Source organism: Siphateles boraxobius, unplaced genomic scaffold (assembly GCF_051911475.1).
Source record: "Siphateles boraxobius isolate OS27281-9 unplaced genomic scaffold, OSU_SipBor_1 19, whole genome shotgun sequence".
Taxonomy (NCBI): Eukaryota; Metazoa; Chordata; class Actinopteri; order Cypriniformes; family Leuciscidae; genus Siphateles; species Siphateles boraxobius.
In genome coordinates this window covers 18926444-18945943 of record NW_027508799.1, presented here as the reverse complement: position 1 = coordinate 18945943, position 19500 = coordinate 18926444, and the positions used below count along the sequence as shown (strand labels likewise).

The following is a 19500-nucleotide window of genomic DNA, read 5'->3' as shown; positions in this document are numbered from 1 at the left end:
TAAAACTATATTAGCCTACAGTATTAAAACAAGGAGACAAAAATAACTTTTTACAACAACACAGTGCTCAATCCTGTTAACCTACAAATATAAAAGCGATTTTACAATTTTAGAACTGAGCTACTTTAAACCCATAAACAGTAAAACAGCAAGAGTAGACAGTATAAATAATATTCAACTCGAGTGTATTGTGTGATGTTTACACCCCGCGTTTAGTGCACGTGCTGGACCATTTCAAATTCAAACGGTCGCCTGTAGAGGGAGTTAGAGTTCGCGCCTCTCAACGGTCACCAGCAGGTAAGACATATTAACACTTTCAGTTTAACAATTTTCGCACTTTCTCAGATATTTATTACACCTATCAGGCTGCATATATCTGCTAAACGCTCCAACTTATTATTGTAACTTGGCATGCGTCTTTAATATCCGTTTATTCGCCTGAAATCTTTTGCCTCAGTTAGTCCTGAGCTAGCTCTGTAAGCGCGGCCTACTGCAGCCTCGGGTTTTCCTGATGTCCACAGCAGGAAACAGACATCAGAGAGAGCGCGCATTTGTGGCGTTGTAACAATAACGACAGCTTAGTTCTTGTCGCTCAAATATGCAACACTCCACATTCGGCGAGAAGCATTTTATGTTTATTATTTAATATAATTATCACGCATCTATTCTGCTTGTAAATAAATTACGAAATGTGTAAAAGTAACGTACGTTACATAAACAAATTCAGCGGGTTGCATGCCGTCTATGCTGGATGAGTCAAGTCGCCTCTAACGTTATTTACATATTACATAGCGCTTCATACTATAAAGATTGTTTCAAAGCAGCTTCACAGTGATAAACAGGAAAATAACGACCAACTATTTAAACTTAGTCAAATATGAGACAAATACTGCACTAAAGCAGCTCTAAAAAAGGCATTATTCAGTTCAGTGTTGATTCAGTTAACTGGAGAAAAACATATTAACGTTACGCAATTTCTTTTTTGTCAATACATTTCTGTTAATATTTTTTGTCATACTGAATCCTGACGCGCCAAAAAGCGCGCAATACTAATCGTTTAACGTTAATCTGATCGATCACATGCAAGTTAACGTTGAATCTCATACGAGTAGCAATTGATGCTACAGGTTTTACATTAATCATGTGCAGCTAATTTGACTGGAGGATATTCCCATGCACGCAGATGTCAGATATAAATCCAGAAGACAACACACTTGAGGTTGTTGTTGTGTTTTAATGTGTAACGTTATTACTGTTTGCAGAGCATTTCAGATAATCAAAGCACTGTCGTATTCCAAAGACATTTGGAGCTTTACTCGCATGACATCCATCCATCCATCCATCCATCCGTAGAACTTGTAAATGATGAACTTTTGGTCTTTTTGGTTTATTTGGTTTATTTGACTGAGGCTCTAATAATCCGGGCTGGTCACCGCTTTTGGTCCGAACACTTCGTTATTTCACCTGTCACTAGGCTGATAAGATTCAAATCCATGTGCTTAGCCGGCAATAGGCGAGTGTAGTAGTGATTCGGGACATGCCCGGACATGATCGCAGAGACACAGACAGCTCAGCAAAGATCGTCTTCCACCACTAGGGTTCGGAAAAGCCAGTCACGCTTTGACTTGTCATGCCCGAACCCGCCCAGGACATGATGATCGGTGCGGTGGATTCTAGCCCTGACATGTCTCTCTGCGTCTATTTAAACCATAGACTGGCTCTCAGTCGGCTCCCACTCCTCACTAACCCAGAGCTCAAGCACTTTATGTACAGTTAGCAGAGTATATATAGAAGAATCTTAGGTAGAATATCAGGTAGAATATCCAATTTACTTCCATTTGCACAGGTAAAGTTCTTTCTGAAGTTTTTATGTGTGCTGAGTTGCTTCCAATGTAACATTTTTATGTAACAACTGTTTATTTGTTTTACAGATCACTACAAATATGGCAACAGAGAGTTGTTTAAGCAGTTCTCAGATCAACAAGGTTGACAATGAAAAACTGGTAAATGCAGTGTTCTTGAGTATTCAAATGTGTTTTTATGCCTTGAAATGACTGAGTCTTATTTATTGTAACTTCCTTAGGTAAGACCAAAGGTGCAGTTAAAAAGGCTGTTAGAGGATGCAGGTGCAGATAAAGATGTTTTCACTATGAAGGAGGTGAGGAGATGTGTCTGTTGAACACAGTTTTTAGTCTAGTCCATTTAAACTTTTAAACATTAGTATACATACCATGGTTCATGGTGTTATATCTAATTGGATTTATGCTAGTTATTTTAGTAGCTGAACCTTGCCGTATGTTTTATGTGAATAGTCTTTCTGAAGCACTTATTTGAGAGTTTCTGAAATGAGTTTGTGGTCATATGGCAGTGGTGTTTGAAATTGCTAGCTAAAATAATCCTTCTCCAGTTTCATGTTGCTCATTTGTGTGTATGGTTAAACCTGCATATTGTTTGTAAATATTCAAGGGCAGTGGGTGGTGAATTATAGATTTGAACAAACCCCTAACCCAAAGTATTAAGCTTCAATTTGTGTTACAGATGAATAATGATTAATACATTGCTGATTATTATGTCTGTAAGTGATCGGACTAAAAGAAGTCTAGGGTCTTTCCTTTAATGCAAAAGGGATTTTTTTGCACATTCATCCTACAATCAAAAACCTGAGTAATGCCTAGAGACTTTAGGGAGGGCTTTTTTTTAGTTAATCCAGTAAGAAACCATTCTGAACACCTTAGCAAATATATATAAAATGGCAATAGGTTTTGCATGGATGATTAAAACTAAAAAAAAATATTTCTGTCTTGCATTGGTAGTGTGCACTGTGCAGTAGTATAGATAGTTGGATAATATGCTTACTTATGAAATGTTAAGTTGTTTGATATATTATTTTCAACTGTTGTCAACTTAGCTTGATGCCATTACCCATGAGTCATTTTTTTTATGGGTGGAAGTTGTGTCTGACTAACAGGAATGTATTACTCATCTGTATTTAAATACCAGCCACATCTTTGTCATCCTTTCTCTCAACACACTTGTTTTAGGAAATGGTTTCCTTGTGGATCTCTAAACTGTACTCTTGTTTATGTGTGTGTTTAGGTTATGTTTTATTTGGGGAAGTATATCATGAGCAAGGAGTTATATGACAAGCAGCAGCAACACATCGTTCACTGCGGAGAGGATGCTCTTGGCGCTGTTCTCGGAGTGAAAAGTTTCTCAGTCAAAGAGCCACGGTGCGTATTGACCCTAACTTCACTTAGACAGAAACAGCTGCAGCAATAATAAATGACCCCTGAGAATATCAGGGTGGGGCTTTAAAGCAACAGGTGGCAGCGTCTGGGATATTTAACCCACTTGCTATGAATTAATCTACTTTCACCTGTTTAAGATTTTAAGTTGCTGCAAAATATATTTGATTAGTTACATAAGTTGACTAAAGAGATATAAATGTATATTAAAATAGTATACATAATGTGTTATTATGTATACCTCACATTTTTTTAAGAACTGAAATTGAAAGTTGCTATATGAAAGTTTTACTTGTTAATTTTACCTTGTTTTTTTTTTCAGAGCCCTCTTTGCAATGATCAATAGAAACCTTGTGACAGTGAAAAATCCAGGTACTATGACCGTTAAACCTTTTGTTTTATCTCCTCTGTTCCATCTTTAATAGTATTGTTTTCCTCGAACAAATGTTCTTATCCTTTTTTTTGTTCAAACTGTCCTTGTTTCCTTTTACAGAAACTCAGTCTACCTTCTCTGAACCCAGGAGTCAAAGTGAAACAGATCGAGGGCCCGGGGTAAATGTTTTCTTTAATGCTCAACACACTTAGAACCTCAGAGTATTGACCCATTCCACAGAGTTGCCCTGGCAGTGCTGCGTGTGTGCTTGAATGGGTTATAAAGAGCTCCTGCTGTCTTTGAGATTGAAGCATGACTGAAACCCAACTGTCTGTTCCAGGATATGGATTCAGACTCTCGCTCATCTACCTCACAACAGCAGCGCAGGAGGAGGAGGAGCAGTGATCCTGGTAAGCGCACACACCACAGAGCAAAAAGCACACACACCAGCTGTTTCTTCCTGTTTGAACAGGAAGGGCTTGTTCCTTTCTTCTCTTTTTGCTAGGATGAAATTTTGCATTAAATGGCTGTTAAATAAAATAGCGGTTTTTAGATTTCATGATTTCCAACTGGACTGTTTGCTCTCTTGCCCTATAAAGGTGTATATAATTTACATTATAACAGCCTCAGCCGCTGAGCAGGGAAGACAACCCTCATAATGGATCATTTTGTATTGTTCCTTCAGTCCTGACAGAGGACTTTATGTGCCATGTGGGTAAACATGTGGTACCATAATGACTGCTCTCTCTCTGACTGTGAACCTCTCAAAAGGACACTGAGATCTGGAGGCTGTGCAGAATGTGCTCAGATGACTGCTGCTCTTCAATGGCCCATTTTAAAACCCCAACTATGCACACAAAGGCAGTTTGTTGAGCAAGCAGCACCAGATGCACCATTAAAACAGGGTTATTGCTCTGAGCATTGCTCCTGCATGGCCCATAAGTGTCCAAAGTTGAGTGCATAGAAAAGGACCATCAGCAAATTAACTGATTTACACTAATGAAATAAGCAGTATACGCTCAAACTTGTGTTTTTGTAAACCTACAGAAAAAAAAAAACAGACTGAAAATGTTTGGAAAGCCTTAGAAGCAGCATGTTCTGGTTCACCTACTGAGTAATTATATGTGAAAACCCTCATAAGGACAGGTGTCCAAAAACAGCTTAGTGCTAAACTCGTTTTTTTTTTTAATAGAGAGTTCTTCAGCCGAAGACGAGCCTAGAGAACGCAGGAAAAGGCACAAGTCAGACAGCTTCTCTCTGACATTTGATGACAGCCTGTCTTGGTGTGTGATCGGCGGCCTGCACCGGGAAAGGAGGAACAGCGAGTCTTCGAACGCACACAGCAACTCTGTGAGTTGCACCTTTAAACAGTCCTTCACATACTTTTGTTTTACCAGCGGTTATATTAACTACTTTTTGCTGTCATGTGGTCCTCTCTAACCAGTGTTTTGTTTATTCAACAGGATGTAGGTATCTCTCACAGTGAAGGCAGTGATGAAAGCGAGGACTCGGACTCTGATAATTTCAGTGTGGAGTTCGAGGTGGAGTCCATCAACTCTGATGCCTACAGTGAGAACGATGAGGATTCGGTGCCGGGAGAGAACGAGGTTTCAACTCAACTTCTGCTCTATTGAGAGAGATATTAACAAACATCCAGATATATTTGAAAACCACAATTTCAAAATGCTTTCCGTCCGCACTAGCGTCTTCAAGCATTTTCCACAATGTTTCTTGTCCAAACTGAAAGATTTTCAAATTTTACTGCACGTTAAATGCAATAAAAGGTCACTGAGATAACTTGTAATTATTCTTGCACATTCATTTTATTAGCAAAAAAAGCATTTTCATATTTATCCACTTAGGAGAGTGTCTTTATAAAACTTGGTTATCACAGGATAAAAAAAGTCGCCTGTGGATGGACAAAATGTAGAGAATTTTTGAAAAACAAATGTATGTATCCGGATTAGTGTAGAAGTAGCCCAGGGGTGTCCAGTCCTTCCCCTGGAGGGCCACTGTCCTGCAGAGTTCCGCTCCAACCCCAATTAAACCCACCCGAAGTAACTAATCAAAGTCTTTCTGTGCATACTTCCAAGCAGGTGAGTTGAGGCAAGCTGGAGCTAAACTCTGCAGGACAGTGGCCCTCCAGGACTGAGTTTGGATACTCCTGACGTAACCTAATCTGTTTAACAGTCCTTAACTCACTGCAATTTTCTTTTGCTCATTCAGGTGTATGAAGTCACCATCATCGCTGAGGATGAAGACTCGTTTGATGAGGATACTGAGATAACTGAGGCAGTATGTGGAAATTTACTTCAATAATGAAAGTAGAACTGGACTTTATCCAGATAAACTGATAAACTGAATTTATCTATTATGATTAGATTGGATCATGAAAAGTGGGTGTTGCATACTATTGTGGTGCCATTTGGATCAAAGGTTGGGGATTAAAAATAAGGCTTTTGTGAGTCTGCCAAAAAGAAAGTTGTTTCCAGACAAGCAGTTATGTTAGTTATGACATTTTGTTTATGATTATGAAGATAGACATTTTTTCCCCCTTAGAAAATTTGTGCACTAATGAATTGTGCGTAGTACGACCAGGAATGTGTATTAATAACTTAAAGGGGGGGTGAAATGCTCAGTTTCACTCAATCTCCTGTTAATCTTGAGTACCTATAGAGTAGTATTGCATCCTTCATATCTCCAAAAAGTCTTTAGTTTTATTATATTTATAAAAGAAAGATAGGCTGTACCGAGTCTTTCCGGAAAAACCCGAGCGGGTGGAGGCGTACCGTGTGGGCGGAGCTAAATAATCACGACACGAGTGCGCGAAGCTTTTGCGTTGAGAGCGTCTGGAAGCTGTGAGTGACATCCGAAAATAAACCATGGCTAACAATCAGATTCAGCCATACATTTTTGATCCAGAATCAGATCCCGAGGCTGAGATTGAAGACGACCAGCAGCAGCAGCAACGACTACAGCAGGACGTCTCTATGTGGTGTGTAGGCCTACTGGAACGGTATAACTTATAACTTAAACAATATAAGGGCTCGTTCATACAGAACGCGTTTTTGCTCACAAAAACGTGAGATGGGCAGTGAAATGGGTGAAAAACATAAGGTCTCGAGCGTTTTTTTAAAAATAGAAATGATTTGAACTTGAGCGCAGTGTTTTTACAACGAGTTTTACAACATTTGTGTGTTGTAAACAGACAGACTGGTTTATGAGGACATGATTTATTTTTACAATAAACAAACTGACACCTACAGTGGCCAGCTAAACAAATGTATTTAAACACACACCATACATCGCATGCTCCATAGATACATTAACTGTATGTGATCATGTTGTTTACTTTCTGTGCTTACACGCCGATAGTTAACAACTCACAGACATTTGAAGCAGTTTTACTCACCGCCTGCGGTTCCAACGCACGACCGTGAACCTTTATCGTTGGGACTGCTCCATCTTTGAGTATTAGGCGATCTGCAAATCCGGCGTTGAACTGGGCCTTGTTTATAAAACTATTCCTGTCGAAATGAAGGGAACAAACAAAAACACTTGCACAACTCCGTTGCTGCTCTGGAAAAACAAAATCCATCCACAGGTCCCTTAACGCTGGGTTCTTTGGAAATTTGTGCAATGTTGTCTTGCCCTGGCAACCAAAAACACACTTTTTTTGGTGCCATTTTTTTAATTGCAGCGCAGCCGAGCCCAGCGCTCTGATGGGCATAGGCGTACTCTCGCACGCACTAGGCTACAGATGCGCGCGCGCCCTTCCGGGAGAAGTGCCCTTAAGACCCGTATAAGGAAATTCCGGCGACTCTGACGTCACACAGGCCCGTATTCGAAAAAAACTTTCCGAAACTTGTGACAAACCGGAAGGAGTATTTTTGGAACAGAATTACTCCATCAAACTTACAACTTCATTTTTGAAACTTTGTCCATGTTTAGCATGGGAATCCAACTCTTTAACAGTGTGAAAAACTCACTAAGCATGAAACAGCATTTCACCCCCCCTTTAAATTTTGATTTCATGTTGACCATATTTTAAACTTTTATAGCATTTAATTTTAAAGTTTCTTGCACCAAATGTTTGTTGTGTCTATTTCCACCCTTTCTCTGACCCTTGGATTTAACAGGCCTTTGTATTTCAAATAAGCAAGAAAAATGTGCATAGTATATATGAAAAATATGTACTAATGGAACAATGTGTTCACTCAGGACTACTGGAAGTGTGCTGAATGTGACGTGCTCAACCCCCCTCTTCCTCGGCATTGCAAAAGCTGCTGGACTGTCCGACCCGGTTGGCTTCCAGAATCAGACTCCAACAATGAAAACCCCTCCACTAACACTCAAACCAGCACTGAAGTCACCAGCATCACCACAACAACCATCTTGGCCTCGGTTGACAAAATGCTTCCTTCCAAACCCTCAAGCCCTCTTCCAGAAACGGACGAAGGAGTGGACGTACCCGACGGCAAGTGCTTGCAATCTCCCTTCTCCGCCGCCAAAGAAGTAGTTCCCTCTTCTGCCACCCCCGGCTCCCTGACTGACTCTCAGACCTCGTCATCGCAGCCCTCCACCTCCTCTGGTGTGGGCAGCAGTCAGGAAGAGACCCCTGAGCTTGAGCGCTTCAACAGCCTGGAGGCCTGCCTGCCCGCCACATGCCTCGAGCCCTGCGTCATCTGTCAAAGTCGCCCCAAGAATGGCTGCATCGTCCATGGAAGGACTGGACATCTTATGGCATGTTACACTTGCGCCAAGAAATTAAAGAACCGGAACAAGTTGTGTCCGGTGTGCCGAGAGCCCATTCAGTCAGTGGTGTTGACCTACGTGAGCTGAGGCCCTGCAGATATACCTCCTCTCCTCTACTTTCCTCACATGAAGTCTGGGAGGCTCATATGTTGCCTTGTCTTGTATTATAGTTATTGTTCAAATTTCTTAATGATTAATGAATTTTATTTATGACTCAACAAGCGAGGTTCTCATTCACATGCTGGTTAGAAAATACACAAATTTATGTTGTAAGGGTTGAGTTTAAGGGCTTATAATTAAAAAAACTACGTGTGGACTTGCAGTGATGCTGCATGCATTATATCATCTACTAGAAATGATTGTAATAATTTAATTTATGTACATGCTGATGTGCTGAGGTTTCTCAGATTTGTTAATTTGAGTTCTTTGCTGCACTGAAATGTGTTCCTCAGCTCTTGAGACACCCCTTTTAAATTGTTCCTCTTCTTTAAGGAAATGCTCCCCAGCATTGTTTCTGCTGCAAAGACTGTCTTATTTTCTCTGAGTGAGACATAATAAATGATTATTTTGAGGCTCTTACACATTTACAGTACAGGTGATTGCTTTTTAAATGATGTTGTTTTCTGAATGGTGTGTAATGGTTTTCAGCCAATGGGCTGTAAGAAGGTGGTTCAGGTGGCTGGAGTCCGTTGGCTGTGCTGTTTGTTGGGTTGTACACAGCGGTCACCCAGAGAGAGCTTTGGTTTCTAGGGACCCACTTTTCTCTCAATATCAGCAAACAAGTTCTGACATGTTTCTCTCTAATAGCAGCTTGGCACAAACTTCCGCCTCCTTACATTTACAAAAGGCTTTACAATGGTAATCTATTGTGTTGCAGCATGAATCGTTTGTGTTCTCTATGTTTGTTGTGTGTTTACTTGCTGAATATTTCTTCCACCACCTATTTAACAATATTCTGTTTAAAATTTGCTTTTGAAAAAAAAAAGAAAGAAAAAAAAAATCTGTGTTTTGAAGTTGCCAAACACAAGTTCATTGACATGGTAAGATGCTTATTTCAAAATGCTGCGAAGGACAGTTTTTCTTTTCTAAAAAAAAAACTATTCCAGTTCTGTTTCTGCAAGTTATTTTTGTGAAGTGGTTTCAGTTAAAACGTGCAAAATAGTAGCAACTTGCCAAATGAATTTGAAAGGTTTACACTAATAGTTATTCTCTTTTCTAACAGCCAGATGTTCTACAAATGAAGTGCTATCAGAAGTTTTCAGACTTGAGGTATGTAATGTCACTCTCTGCTCTCTCTTCCACACTCGCACAACACGAACAATTAATCAGACTAAGACTAAAATCACTGGCGTCTGTTCAAGAGCAATGGATGAATACGTATAAGAATCATAAAAGAAACAGTATTATATGCACTTTGTTCTTTGACAGCTGCCTCATGTTTGATCCCAGTTTAACTGGTTTTTGATAGCAACTTATTAAATGTATATGATTTATGATGGCTACTTATTGAATTCTAGACACTTTTAATTCACCAAAGTCTTGCCATACACGTCCTTTACCCATGTGACCTGATGGATGTGCTTTACAAAAAACAAATTGTCTAATAAAACTTAATGTCAACACCTTTTGACTGTAAACTTAATTTTATTTCCCCCCCATTGCTTGGACATGTTTGTTCTGGGAAACAAGTGTAGTTTACGGACCGAAAAGTTTCATATGTGCCTATAATGTTGCCCTCGGAGTTCTATTCCCTGAATAAAAGATTGATTTCACATTAATTGCACTTTAAAGCATGTAATTAAAATATTTTAATAGAAATTAGGTGTTTCTAATGAACGTATTTAATTTGAGGGGTTTTGAAATGCCTCACTTTGTCCAACTAGCCTATGCACTTCAAAGAAAATGTTACAGTGACAGATAAAGTAGCTACTTTTGTTTTGTATTGACTTGAAAAGGTGAGAGTCGGGGGTCATACAAGCTATAAATATTATAGCCATTATTACTTAAAGTATCTTTGCAGGAGCATATAGCCTATTATTTGACTTGTGCAATCTGACAACTATCAAATGTTACATAAACTGCTATTTTAGCCTTTATATCTTGTTGCTAAGCCTTTTATCTGACAGTTCTGACTTATCAACAGCCGAGAGCAACCGTGCACTCAACTGAAATGCTTTTAAACTTGAATAAGGCTTCACAATTGGCAACATGAACCTGTTATCTGATATTTGCAACACAACAACGGATATATAGAGTAGCCTACATCCAGAAAGTATTCAATCCCCTTAATGTTTTTTCCACATTTTATATTGACGTTAAAATATTATAACCATTATAACATTTTCCTCATATTCCACAAATGTTGTCACCAGTCGAAAACAGGTTATTAATAATAGTAAATTGTTTATTTGTTTATGTTTAATGTAAAAACGTCTTATATATATATATGGAAAGTCCTCAAAACACAAGTGTGTGTGTGTTTGTTTTTGTGGCATCATCCTGTGACCTGGGCAGATTCAGTGCCACCCTCAACGAAATTTCTAAAACACTTCTAGGTTACTGGGAATTCTTAGTAAAATAATAAAAACACTGGCAGCCATATGCCACTCATATTTTTCACCATACGTGTAGGTCCATAGCACGACAAAGCATTTCTCTCGAAGCAATGCAAATGAATCTTTCATGTGATGTGTGCAGTGCTCATATCTTGTGACACACGGATGCTGTCAGTCTGCCAGATTTGTCTCACCAACAAAATGTGTCATTCAAATCACAGAGACGCTACATTTTAAATAACTCCATTTCCCAGTTCTGAAGATACAAAGTGAAAAACCAACAACAGCTTTAATTTCTTCAGGTCGCAGCATCTTTAGTCACCAAGGTAACAATGCTACGTGTCACACACCGGCGTCGTTTCCGCTCACTTGTAACACTTGTGAGGTAAGGTTGCAATAATATGCTCTTAAAGTAAAGGTTTTAAACATAAATAAAGGGTTTACACAGCAATGCCAAAGAATAAACCATTATTGGTTGCCAAAATAAATTTTCAATAAACAGTTCTTAAAAGAAACCCCAATGGGTGTGAAGAACATTAGCCTAATCTGACGAGACTTGGGCAGTGGGAAGGTTCTTTTGATGTTATAGGTTCTTCGTGGAACCATTAATACCATGAAATAACCTTCATTATTAAGGGTGTACGCGAACGTTCTAAATTATTAAACGTGTTAGTTTTATACTGTGGGGCGCAGGACTTGACAGAGATGAAGCGAACTCTGAGAGCCTGAGATGTGGCTAGTTCTAGAGTGCCACCGCTAGAGTGCACTGTGACACTGCATTCTCATACAGCAGATACTAGATTCTCATTAGTCCACCCTGCCACAATAATTTGTGCCTCCTGTTTGAATGCATTAGTTAGTATAATAAACAAGTTGGCTAATTTAAACAAGTTTTCACATGGCAATGGAAGAGTTTTTGTTATTATTATAATGATCAGTATTATGTATCAACCAGTAGCACTGATAGTTTTCTCCAGTGGGCCTCACACACACTGATTTTATCTTCAGTGAATTTCAAAGCTATTTCAATTAAAAAGCTGAACCTTTGTATGTAAGTAAAGCAGTTCAAAGGAAAAAGTAACATTATGTATGGCATGTGAGTGTGTACATGGATGCTAAATGGAACTATTAATTTATAATAAGATCTGTGATGTTTTTCCTCCTTGCTCTTGTATCAGTGAGTATCTGACAGTAGTTGATGGGTGGAAAGGAGTGTGTGTGTGTGCTGTGTGAGAGAGAGAGAGAGAGAGAGAGAGAGAGAGAGAGAGAGAGAGAGAGAGAGAGAGAGAGAGAGAGAGAGAGAGAGAGAGAGAGAGAGAGAGAGAGAGAGAGAGAGAGAGAGAGAGAGAGAGAGAGAGAGAGAGAATCCTCATACATAAAACTAACAGTGCTGGAAAATAGGGAGTTTTTTTTTCTTCTTATGTCTGTGTATTCAACACCTAATTTCACATTTATAACTCATGTTTGCATAATTTAAACTAGGGTACAATCCATTATTCTGCAGCATGGATAATGATAAAATATTTCCATAGTTATATGATACACAGCCAAAAAATAAAATGCAGCAGTCATCGGACTGAAATAAAAGCATTCGTTGCTGAAATGACTAGAAAGAAAAACAGACAGACATTCTTTATTTATCCCTGGTGGAAAATTCATGGCATTTGTCATAGGAAAAAAAATCTGTTGAAAAAGAAATCAACAGAAAAATGACTGTGTGTGCTGAACAGTATCTTGCTTGACAGCCGCGCTACACGTGCCACTGAGCTTCTAAATCCGCATTTGTCTATCGCATTCTTGCAGAAGGTTGGGATGAACGTCCTGGCCACGAGCAGGCCGAGGGTTCTAGTACGGTCACACGAGTACAAGCGGATCCTGGACAGCTATTTGTCCTGTTTGTCAGCTAAAGCGTTTGTTAGGCTGGTGTCTGGAAACACTGACATGTGACGTGCCAGCCTGCAGCATGCCAACAGCTCATATCATTTGCTTCTAGTGATAGGCAGTTTACTGTGCCTGTTATGTTTTTTTCTTTTGCAATTTACTTTTTATATAAGGCCTTTTCAGTGATGAGATTGTTGCACAACTGTAGATACTCGTGGGTTGAAAGTACCATTTGGTTACTGACAAGTTGCAATGGCGGCATTGGCCATGGATTCAGGCAATGGAGGCATTGTACTAAGCTTTGCATGCAAAACTTTCTGAGTTCAAGAGCAAACTGATTTTGTAGTACACAAACAATCATTATCTTATTTTCATTCCAGAAAATATTTCTTCTCTCTCAGTATAAATTTTGTGTAATGGTTACTCGTTGATACCCTTTTTTGTATGTTGTCTTTATGACTATTTCTACAGTTAGCCTATGTATATTTTATAACCATATTAGGTGAGTTTATATGAAAGAGTTGTGTCAGGTGAGATGAGGCATCCTCAAAAATATCACTGTAAAAAAATACTTTCACGATTTGCTATCTCAACTTTTGTCTTTTGTCAAATCAACTTAGATAATTCATTTAGTTAAGATAACACAATATTTTGAGTTTCTCTTTACAAAACCAATCTCATTTGTTGTATTAACTAAATTTTTAAATTTCAATGAACTACATTTTTTTAAGTTCAAAACTCAAAATACTTTAAGTTAAACCAACTTTTTAACAGTTTAGAAACCAGTAAAAAAAAAAATACAAAATTGTATTTAATAATGTATAAAAAAATAAAACTGCTAATTGAGAGAATAAAGTTTAAAGTCACAATATAATGAAGTAGCAACAGATATTTTCTTTCATTTTGTGACGTACATTCGACTGAAATGGAATAATGAAAAGTGGAAAATAAAGTAAGGTGGGAACTTGGTTGTATCCATTGGTTGTTGATTGGATGGAGGCGAAATGATTGGAGAAGGTCATAATTAATCAGAGAAAAGTCTGACGTTTCACAGAAAGATAATTCAAAATTGCGTGGTGAAATAAACAAATATGAAACATGCGCACAGGTGAGTCATTCACAATAAGATCAACAACAAACACTTAGAAAATAGATGATTTCACGGCATATTTAAAATAAGAAATAATCGCAAATATGGGAAATTATATTGTAATTGTGAGATGTAAAGTAGCAATTACGAGAAACAGAGTTGCATTTGTGAGGTACAAAGTCACATTGTGCAATGCAAAGACAAAAATGGAAATAAAGCCTTTAAAAATGTAGTGTATATCACACTATCTAAAAGCAACACCAGTGTTTAAAGTTTCAGAAGGCTGCACCATCTCTTTGGTTTCCCACTTTGTTCTCATTGAGCTCCTAAAGCATTACATCAATGCATGTTTAAGAAACATTATAGAAAAAAAATGCAGGAAGAGTTATGCATTTCAAAGTAATAGCAATGATAAAATAGCCTACAAATTTAGACGCACCCTAGCAGCAGCAAAAATTATTTTGCAGCAAGCAACTCTCCGTTGGCATTTGAGCTGGAACTCTGGTCAGGCCAATCACATCGTGTATAGAGAGGGCGGGCTTAACATAGTGACGACAGAGTTGTGACGGTTCCGCGTGATTTCCATACTACCATAGGTGATTTGAATTCACTGATACTTGAAAACAAAGAAGATCCTGCTGGCGAACAGCGGTCTTTCGAATCGGCTTTGGCCGCGACTCTGGATGACTTGGAGTTAAGAGAACGTCACTTAAGTCATTCTTAAAAAAGGAAGATGTGTTCGGAGTTTTGACGACCGGATATACGGCAAAAGTTTAATATATCAACTAGCTCCGCTGGTGGAAAAACGCATGGGACTCACTCAGCCACAGCCGTTCGTTGCTCTGGTTGGTTGTAGCGCTGTCCTATTGCGTGCAGAGGGAATTTGAAAGACAACCGTTTATCCCGCCCCTCGGATTGACGTATACCAATTGTGAGTTCCCAGACCTAACATCTTGATAGGTCTGGCTTGCCAGGCTTATGACAATAGTGATGCTTGTCTTAAACACAATTAGCCTTAGTAAGCAGAGCTCTGCATGAAAACAGCCTCACAATTTCATGGCTGGACTGTTTTACAGTGAATCTCCAATACAGAACTAGTACACTGTAAGTAGAGCTCGGGGTGTTAAAGTTGAGAGGAATCTTTCATCCCAACATTCAATGTGTTACTGCTTTCAAGGCAGCGAAATGGGCTCTCTCATGATTCTGTGTCATTCTCATTTCATCCTTGTTCCCTCACTTGGCAAACTTTCCGCATTTTCTTTTATCTGTTTTGACAGTTACCCCGTAACAGGATGAAAGGACTGAAAACAAATTGTCTCCGCATCCATTTCTTGTTTATTTACGTACACCAGCAAACAAGCTGACAGTTAATTTTCCAGAGCAGAAGCTGTTTGCATAAACATATTGATATTGCAAGGCAATTAAAGGGCAAGTCCAAACTTCATTGTCTTCTGATTAGTGCCGAATAACAAAAGCCAAATAAATTCACCCTTTAGAGTGGATAGATAGATAAATAGATAAACAAAATGATGGATAGATGAATGGACAGCACAACGGATAGACAGAACAACAGAACGATGTAAAGATGGTTAGTGGTATTTGTATTTATGCTTGTTTTTTCCCCTACAGTTCCCATACTGCAGCAGATCAGTCCAGACCTGTGACCCTCCATTAGAGAACATTTGCTGGATCATGTTCTGATTCACAACTCCCTCATGGTTTTGCACTTAGAGCCCATGATTTATTGAATAAGAGGGACGATAAATCATTAAACCAAGGCTGCTTTACATATGCTTGCTCAGTGTTCTCAAGAATAGCAGATGTGTGGATAACATAGCCTGTCCAATACAGATTATGCAACCAGGAAAAATCTGCTCTCTCCACTATCATCACTTCCTTCCTGAAATATCACATTCGAGTTGGTGGAGGCTTTAGTTCTTCTGAAGAGAAAATCAATTTCCTGCGTGCAGCCCGTTGGACTCACCTGCTTTAATTCGCATTTGACTATGACGCTCAGCACAACAGATGCTTCAGCAGTCTGCTGACATATATGAGGGATAAAAAAAGGCTTGGAAGGACTTAGACAATCAAAGGTTGCTAAAGCATAAAAAGAAAGAAACAAGAGTAGTAGGCAGAACAAAGAACTTTACAATCAAATCACAAATGAAGCTCTCATTCTGTGTTACAGCAGTGGTTCTCCACATTCTCAGTGCCTCTCATTCACTAATAATTGCATTGGTTATTTGTATTTATATGCACAGGAGAACTTCTCACCAAAAAATCTGCCTGATTCACAAGAATTTGTTCTTAACCTTGTTATAAAATGAATACATTTATATTCTAAATGAGTGACTACATGGCCAATGCATACAAATGCCCAATCCACCTTCCTAAATGTGTACAGCCTCTCAGCAAACATATAACACTCTCTCAAGACAAGCTGCAGTCTGAAATCCTCAAGCAAAGACAAGTGTCCTTGATAATAGACCTCATAATCGTCGATTTCACATGGTAAGGGATTGAGACTGAGGGCCCCATTTTAACGATCTAAACGCATGGTCTAAAGTCTGAATCCACTTTTGCTAGTTTATAGATGGGAAAATACGCAAATAGACAAAGTGTAGTAAAATAAAGACCTAAATGTGTATTTTGGACTTTTTTTTTTCACCACAAGTCTGAAAAAAGACATGTTATTGAAGAAAAATAGCCCAAAATATCAAAATTGACCAGTGAAAAAAAATAAAACAATGTTTTTGCTCCCCTTAAAGAGTATTGGGTGTGTTTTAGGCGTAACGTGCAATACACCAATCAGAGTCTCATCTCCCATTCCCTTTAAAAGCCAGTTGCGCTCGCGCCATGGCGGTCGCTATTTACATGGCGGAAGCGGAAAAATTGCAAGCGGAAAAACTGAACGCTTCCCTAGCAAGGAAACAGATCTGCTCGTGTGGGAGGTTAAAGCGTGCAAGCTGACCACGGGACAAAGTCTACGCACGTTGTGGACCCACCTACAGGCGCACATTACTACTGCGCTCTTTAAATAACTACAAAAAATACTGCGCCATTGACTTTAGACAAGTTTTTTGTTGTTCAATGGCGTAGTCTATTTCAGTTGCCTCAAAATAGCAACACACAAACAATGCGCCTGAACACACCTTGTTTTTAGACCAGCACGCCCATGGACGCACAATTGGGCGCAAATGCATTTGCTATTTAAACAACGTGGCGCAGGAGGTCAAAAAGTTAACTGCGTCGGGCTGAAACTTGCAAAAAACACTTCGTGCCTGCCGCTGCATTGCGCCGGGTCTATGATAGGGCGCTTAATGTTTATTGATCATTATTCAAAAATATTTGACTTCAGGATCCTTTAAATAGCTAATCAGAATCAAGTATTCCAGAGAGCCAAGCTAACGTCATGTCAATTGTCATGCACAGTCCAGTTTTGCAATATTTGAATTTGAACTTGATGTCAACTCCAATTTATGGTTCCTTGACTTGTTCTTTTTTCCCAATATTCTGTCGGAGTGGCATTAAAATTATTTTCCTTTTTATTGTCCCACATGTAATAGGGTCATTCGGAAATGTGGAATGCATTTTTATATCCGTTCTTATCATGTTTTAGTTGTAGGCTCAGCGTGTGCCTGGTTGGAGAGATAATGGTAATTGACAGTAACTGGAGCACTCTGTCATTTGGACGTGAGTCCCTCTTGTGAATTGTGGAAAAACTTGGAAAGTGGCACTCTCTTTCATTTGTTCTCGGTAAGGACGGAATTACAATGGACCGGAAAACCGTCAATGTGTGACTTTAAAAGGTTTGGAGTTTTACAGAAATGCCTGGGAGGAAAACCAGATGAGCAGTCCTCAATTGAACAGACTTTCACTGTCTCTAATTTCCTGTCTGTTCTGTAGCTTCTCATTAGATGAAGAGTTTGTCAACGCGATATCGCCCTCGAGTGCACGGGAAGGGCAGAGGGGAAACGCCTGTCAAATCAAAGTTAGGAGATTGGACAGCCATTAATTTACCTAGGGCTGCTCTGTATGCTTCACTTTGAAGTCCATAAACAACACCCTGGAGTTACAAGACTGAAAAATGTCCTTGCAGTAGCTATGGTGTATGACATCCTGAGGGGAATACCGAAGTGATGGAGACACTCCTTTGATTCCCAAAACTGTTTTTCACTTCCACGCATTCTCTTTCATCAATGACTTTAAAGAAAGCACAGGCTCAAATCAATGCGCTGTCTCGGTTTGTTTCAACTAAAAGCTCTCTCTCCTTTTATACATTTTTTGTAGCTCTTTCTTGTATCCAATAAGCGTTTTAAGCCCCAGTTTGAGCAGATGGCATGTGAAGCCATTTGTTGAGTTTTATGTGTCTGTAGTCTTGGCAATCAGACTCTATGGATGTTTGTGGAACCGAGGCACTTTGTTAGCGTGATGTATGCCAGTCCGGCTGTGATGTGAAGGTCAGGCTCATGTCTGCATTCCATCTCATTTGCAGCTTCATCACAACACTGATTTACAAGCTATCAAACCTCATGTCTCATTTTGCTGCAGTCTTGTTAGGGCAGGGGTAGGCAAGTTTGGTCCTAGAGAGCCGCTGTCCTGCAGAGATTGGCGCCAACCCTGAATAAAACCCTCACATGGATGCAGCCTTAGTAATCCTGAAGACATTGATTAGCTTGTTCAAGTGTGTTTGATTAGGGTTGGAGCTAACCTCTTCAGGACAGCAACTCTCTAGGACTGAACTTGCCGGTCTTTGTTAGGGTTAGCCTACTTTTTTTTTTTTGACTTGATCTGAAGGCAGTGTTCCACAACAGTTCAAATCTCAAACCAGAGTATCAGCAACAGTACCGGTGTCAATAAAATTATCTATTTCGAAAATAATTCAATTATCTAATTATCAGATCTATTAATTTATTCAAAAGTACATTAAAATGAAATTAATGCATACAATGCATACTTTCTAAGATGAGCATGTTTTCATTTCTGAATTAAAATTATTTTTGGTTGTTTTTGGGTGCATTAATAACAATAATAAACACTAGAAAGGATCATATATCTGGGTTGGTTGGGGCATATACTAAAAAATTTCAGTGTTACATATATATATATATATATATATATATATATATATATATATATATATATATATATAATAACAACTCTGATTCACTGCTTATTAATAAAAGTTAAGCTTTTATTCCCCAAATCACAGGCAGGTGGTACAATCAACATGTAAAATAAAATAAATAAATACTAAAATAAATCTAAAATAATTGTATATATAGAAAAGTGGTAGACAGATGGGGGTAGAATCAGAAAGGACCACCAGTCGGGATTCAAACTCGGAAATGTTTTTCAGACTACTACCCACAAGGCTATCGGATCTAACATCTAGAACCTTGTTTTTCATTGACCCATCGGCAATGCTTCTGTTAACACTAATTAACACACACTAATTAGTAAACGTGCAAATTCGTTCATCTTGCCATTTCAACTGATAGGAAACATGGTGTTAGCACACACACAGAGCTTAGTTCCTCAGAGCAGAGTAGATTCTCAGTGACTGAGCAAAGTGCACTCTCTTGCCACTGTTTATCTGTG

At 38.9% G+C, this 19500-nt stretch overlaps 1 protein-coding gene and 1 long non-coding RNA gene across 3 annotated transcripts; one reads left to right on the top strand and one right to left on the bottom strand.

Moving 5' to 3' along the window:
* Positions 1 to 213: 213 nt before the first annotated feature.
* On the top strand, positions 214 to 8952 carry mdm2 (MDM2 proto-oncogene). 2 transcript variants are annotated; one of them, XM_077234021.1, is made up of 11 exons: positions 214 to 297; positions 1932 to 2003; positions 2084 to 2158; positions 3097 to 3230; positions 3568 to 3617; positions 3739 to 3797; positions 3959 to 4028; positions 4811 to 4968; positions 5082 to 5225; positions 5845 to 5913; positions 7840 to 8952. In XM_077234021.1, the coding sequence occupies exons 2-11, from the start codon at positions 1944 to 1946 to the stop codon at positions 8458 to 8460; spliced, it is 1440 nt and encodes a 479-aa protein (XP_077090136.1). In that variant the 5' UTR covers positions 214 to 297; positions 1932 to 1943; the 3' UTR covers positions 8461 to 8952. The 2 variants fall into 2 exon arrangements, with proteins under 2 accessions (XP_077090136.1, XP_077090137.1); XM_077234022.1 differs by having other exon boundaries at positions 296 to 1846.
* A 6550-nt stretch (positions 8953 to 15502) lies between these two features.
* LOC143741530 (uncharacterized) lies at positions 15503 to 18161 on the bottom strand. Its single transcript, XR_013205111.1, has 3 exons — positions 17920 to 18161; positions 15884 to 15937; positions 15503 to 15799 (listed from the first exon to the last, which is right to left on the bottom strand). It is a non-coding gene; the product is annotated as an uncharacterized LOC143741530 (long non-coding RNA).
* Between the last annotated feature and the right edge of the window lie 1339 nt (positions 18162 to 19500).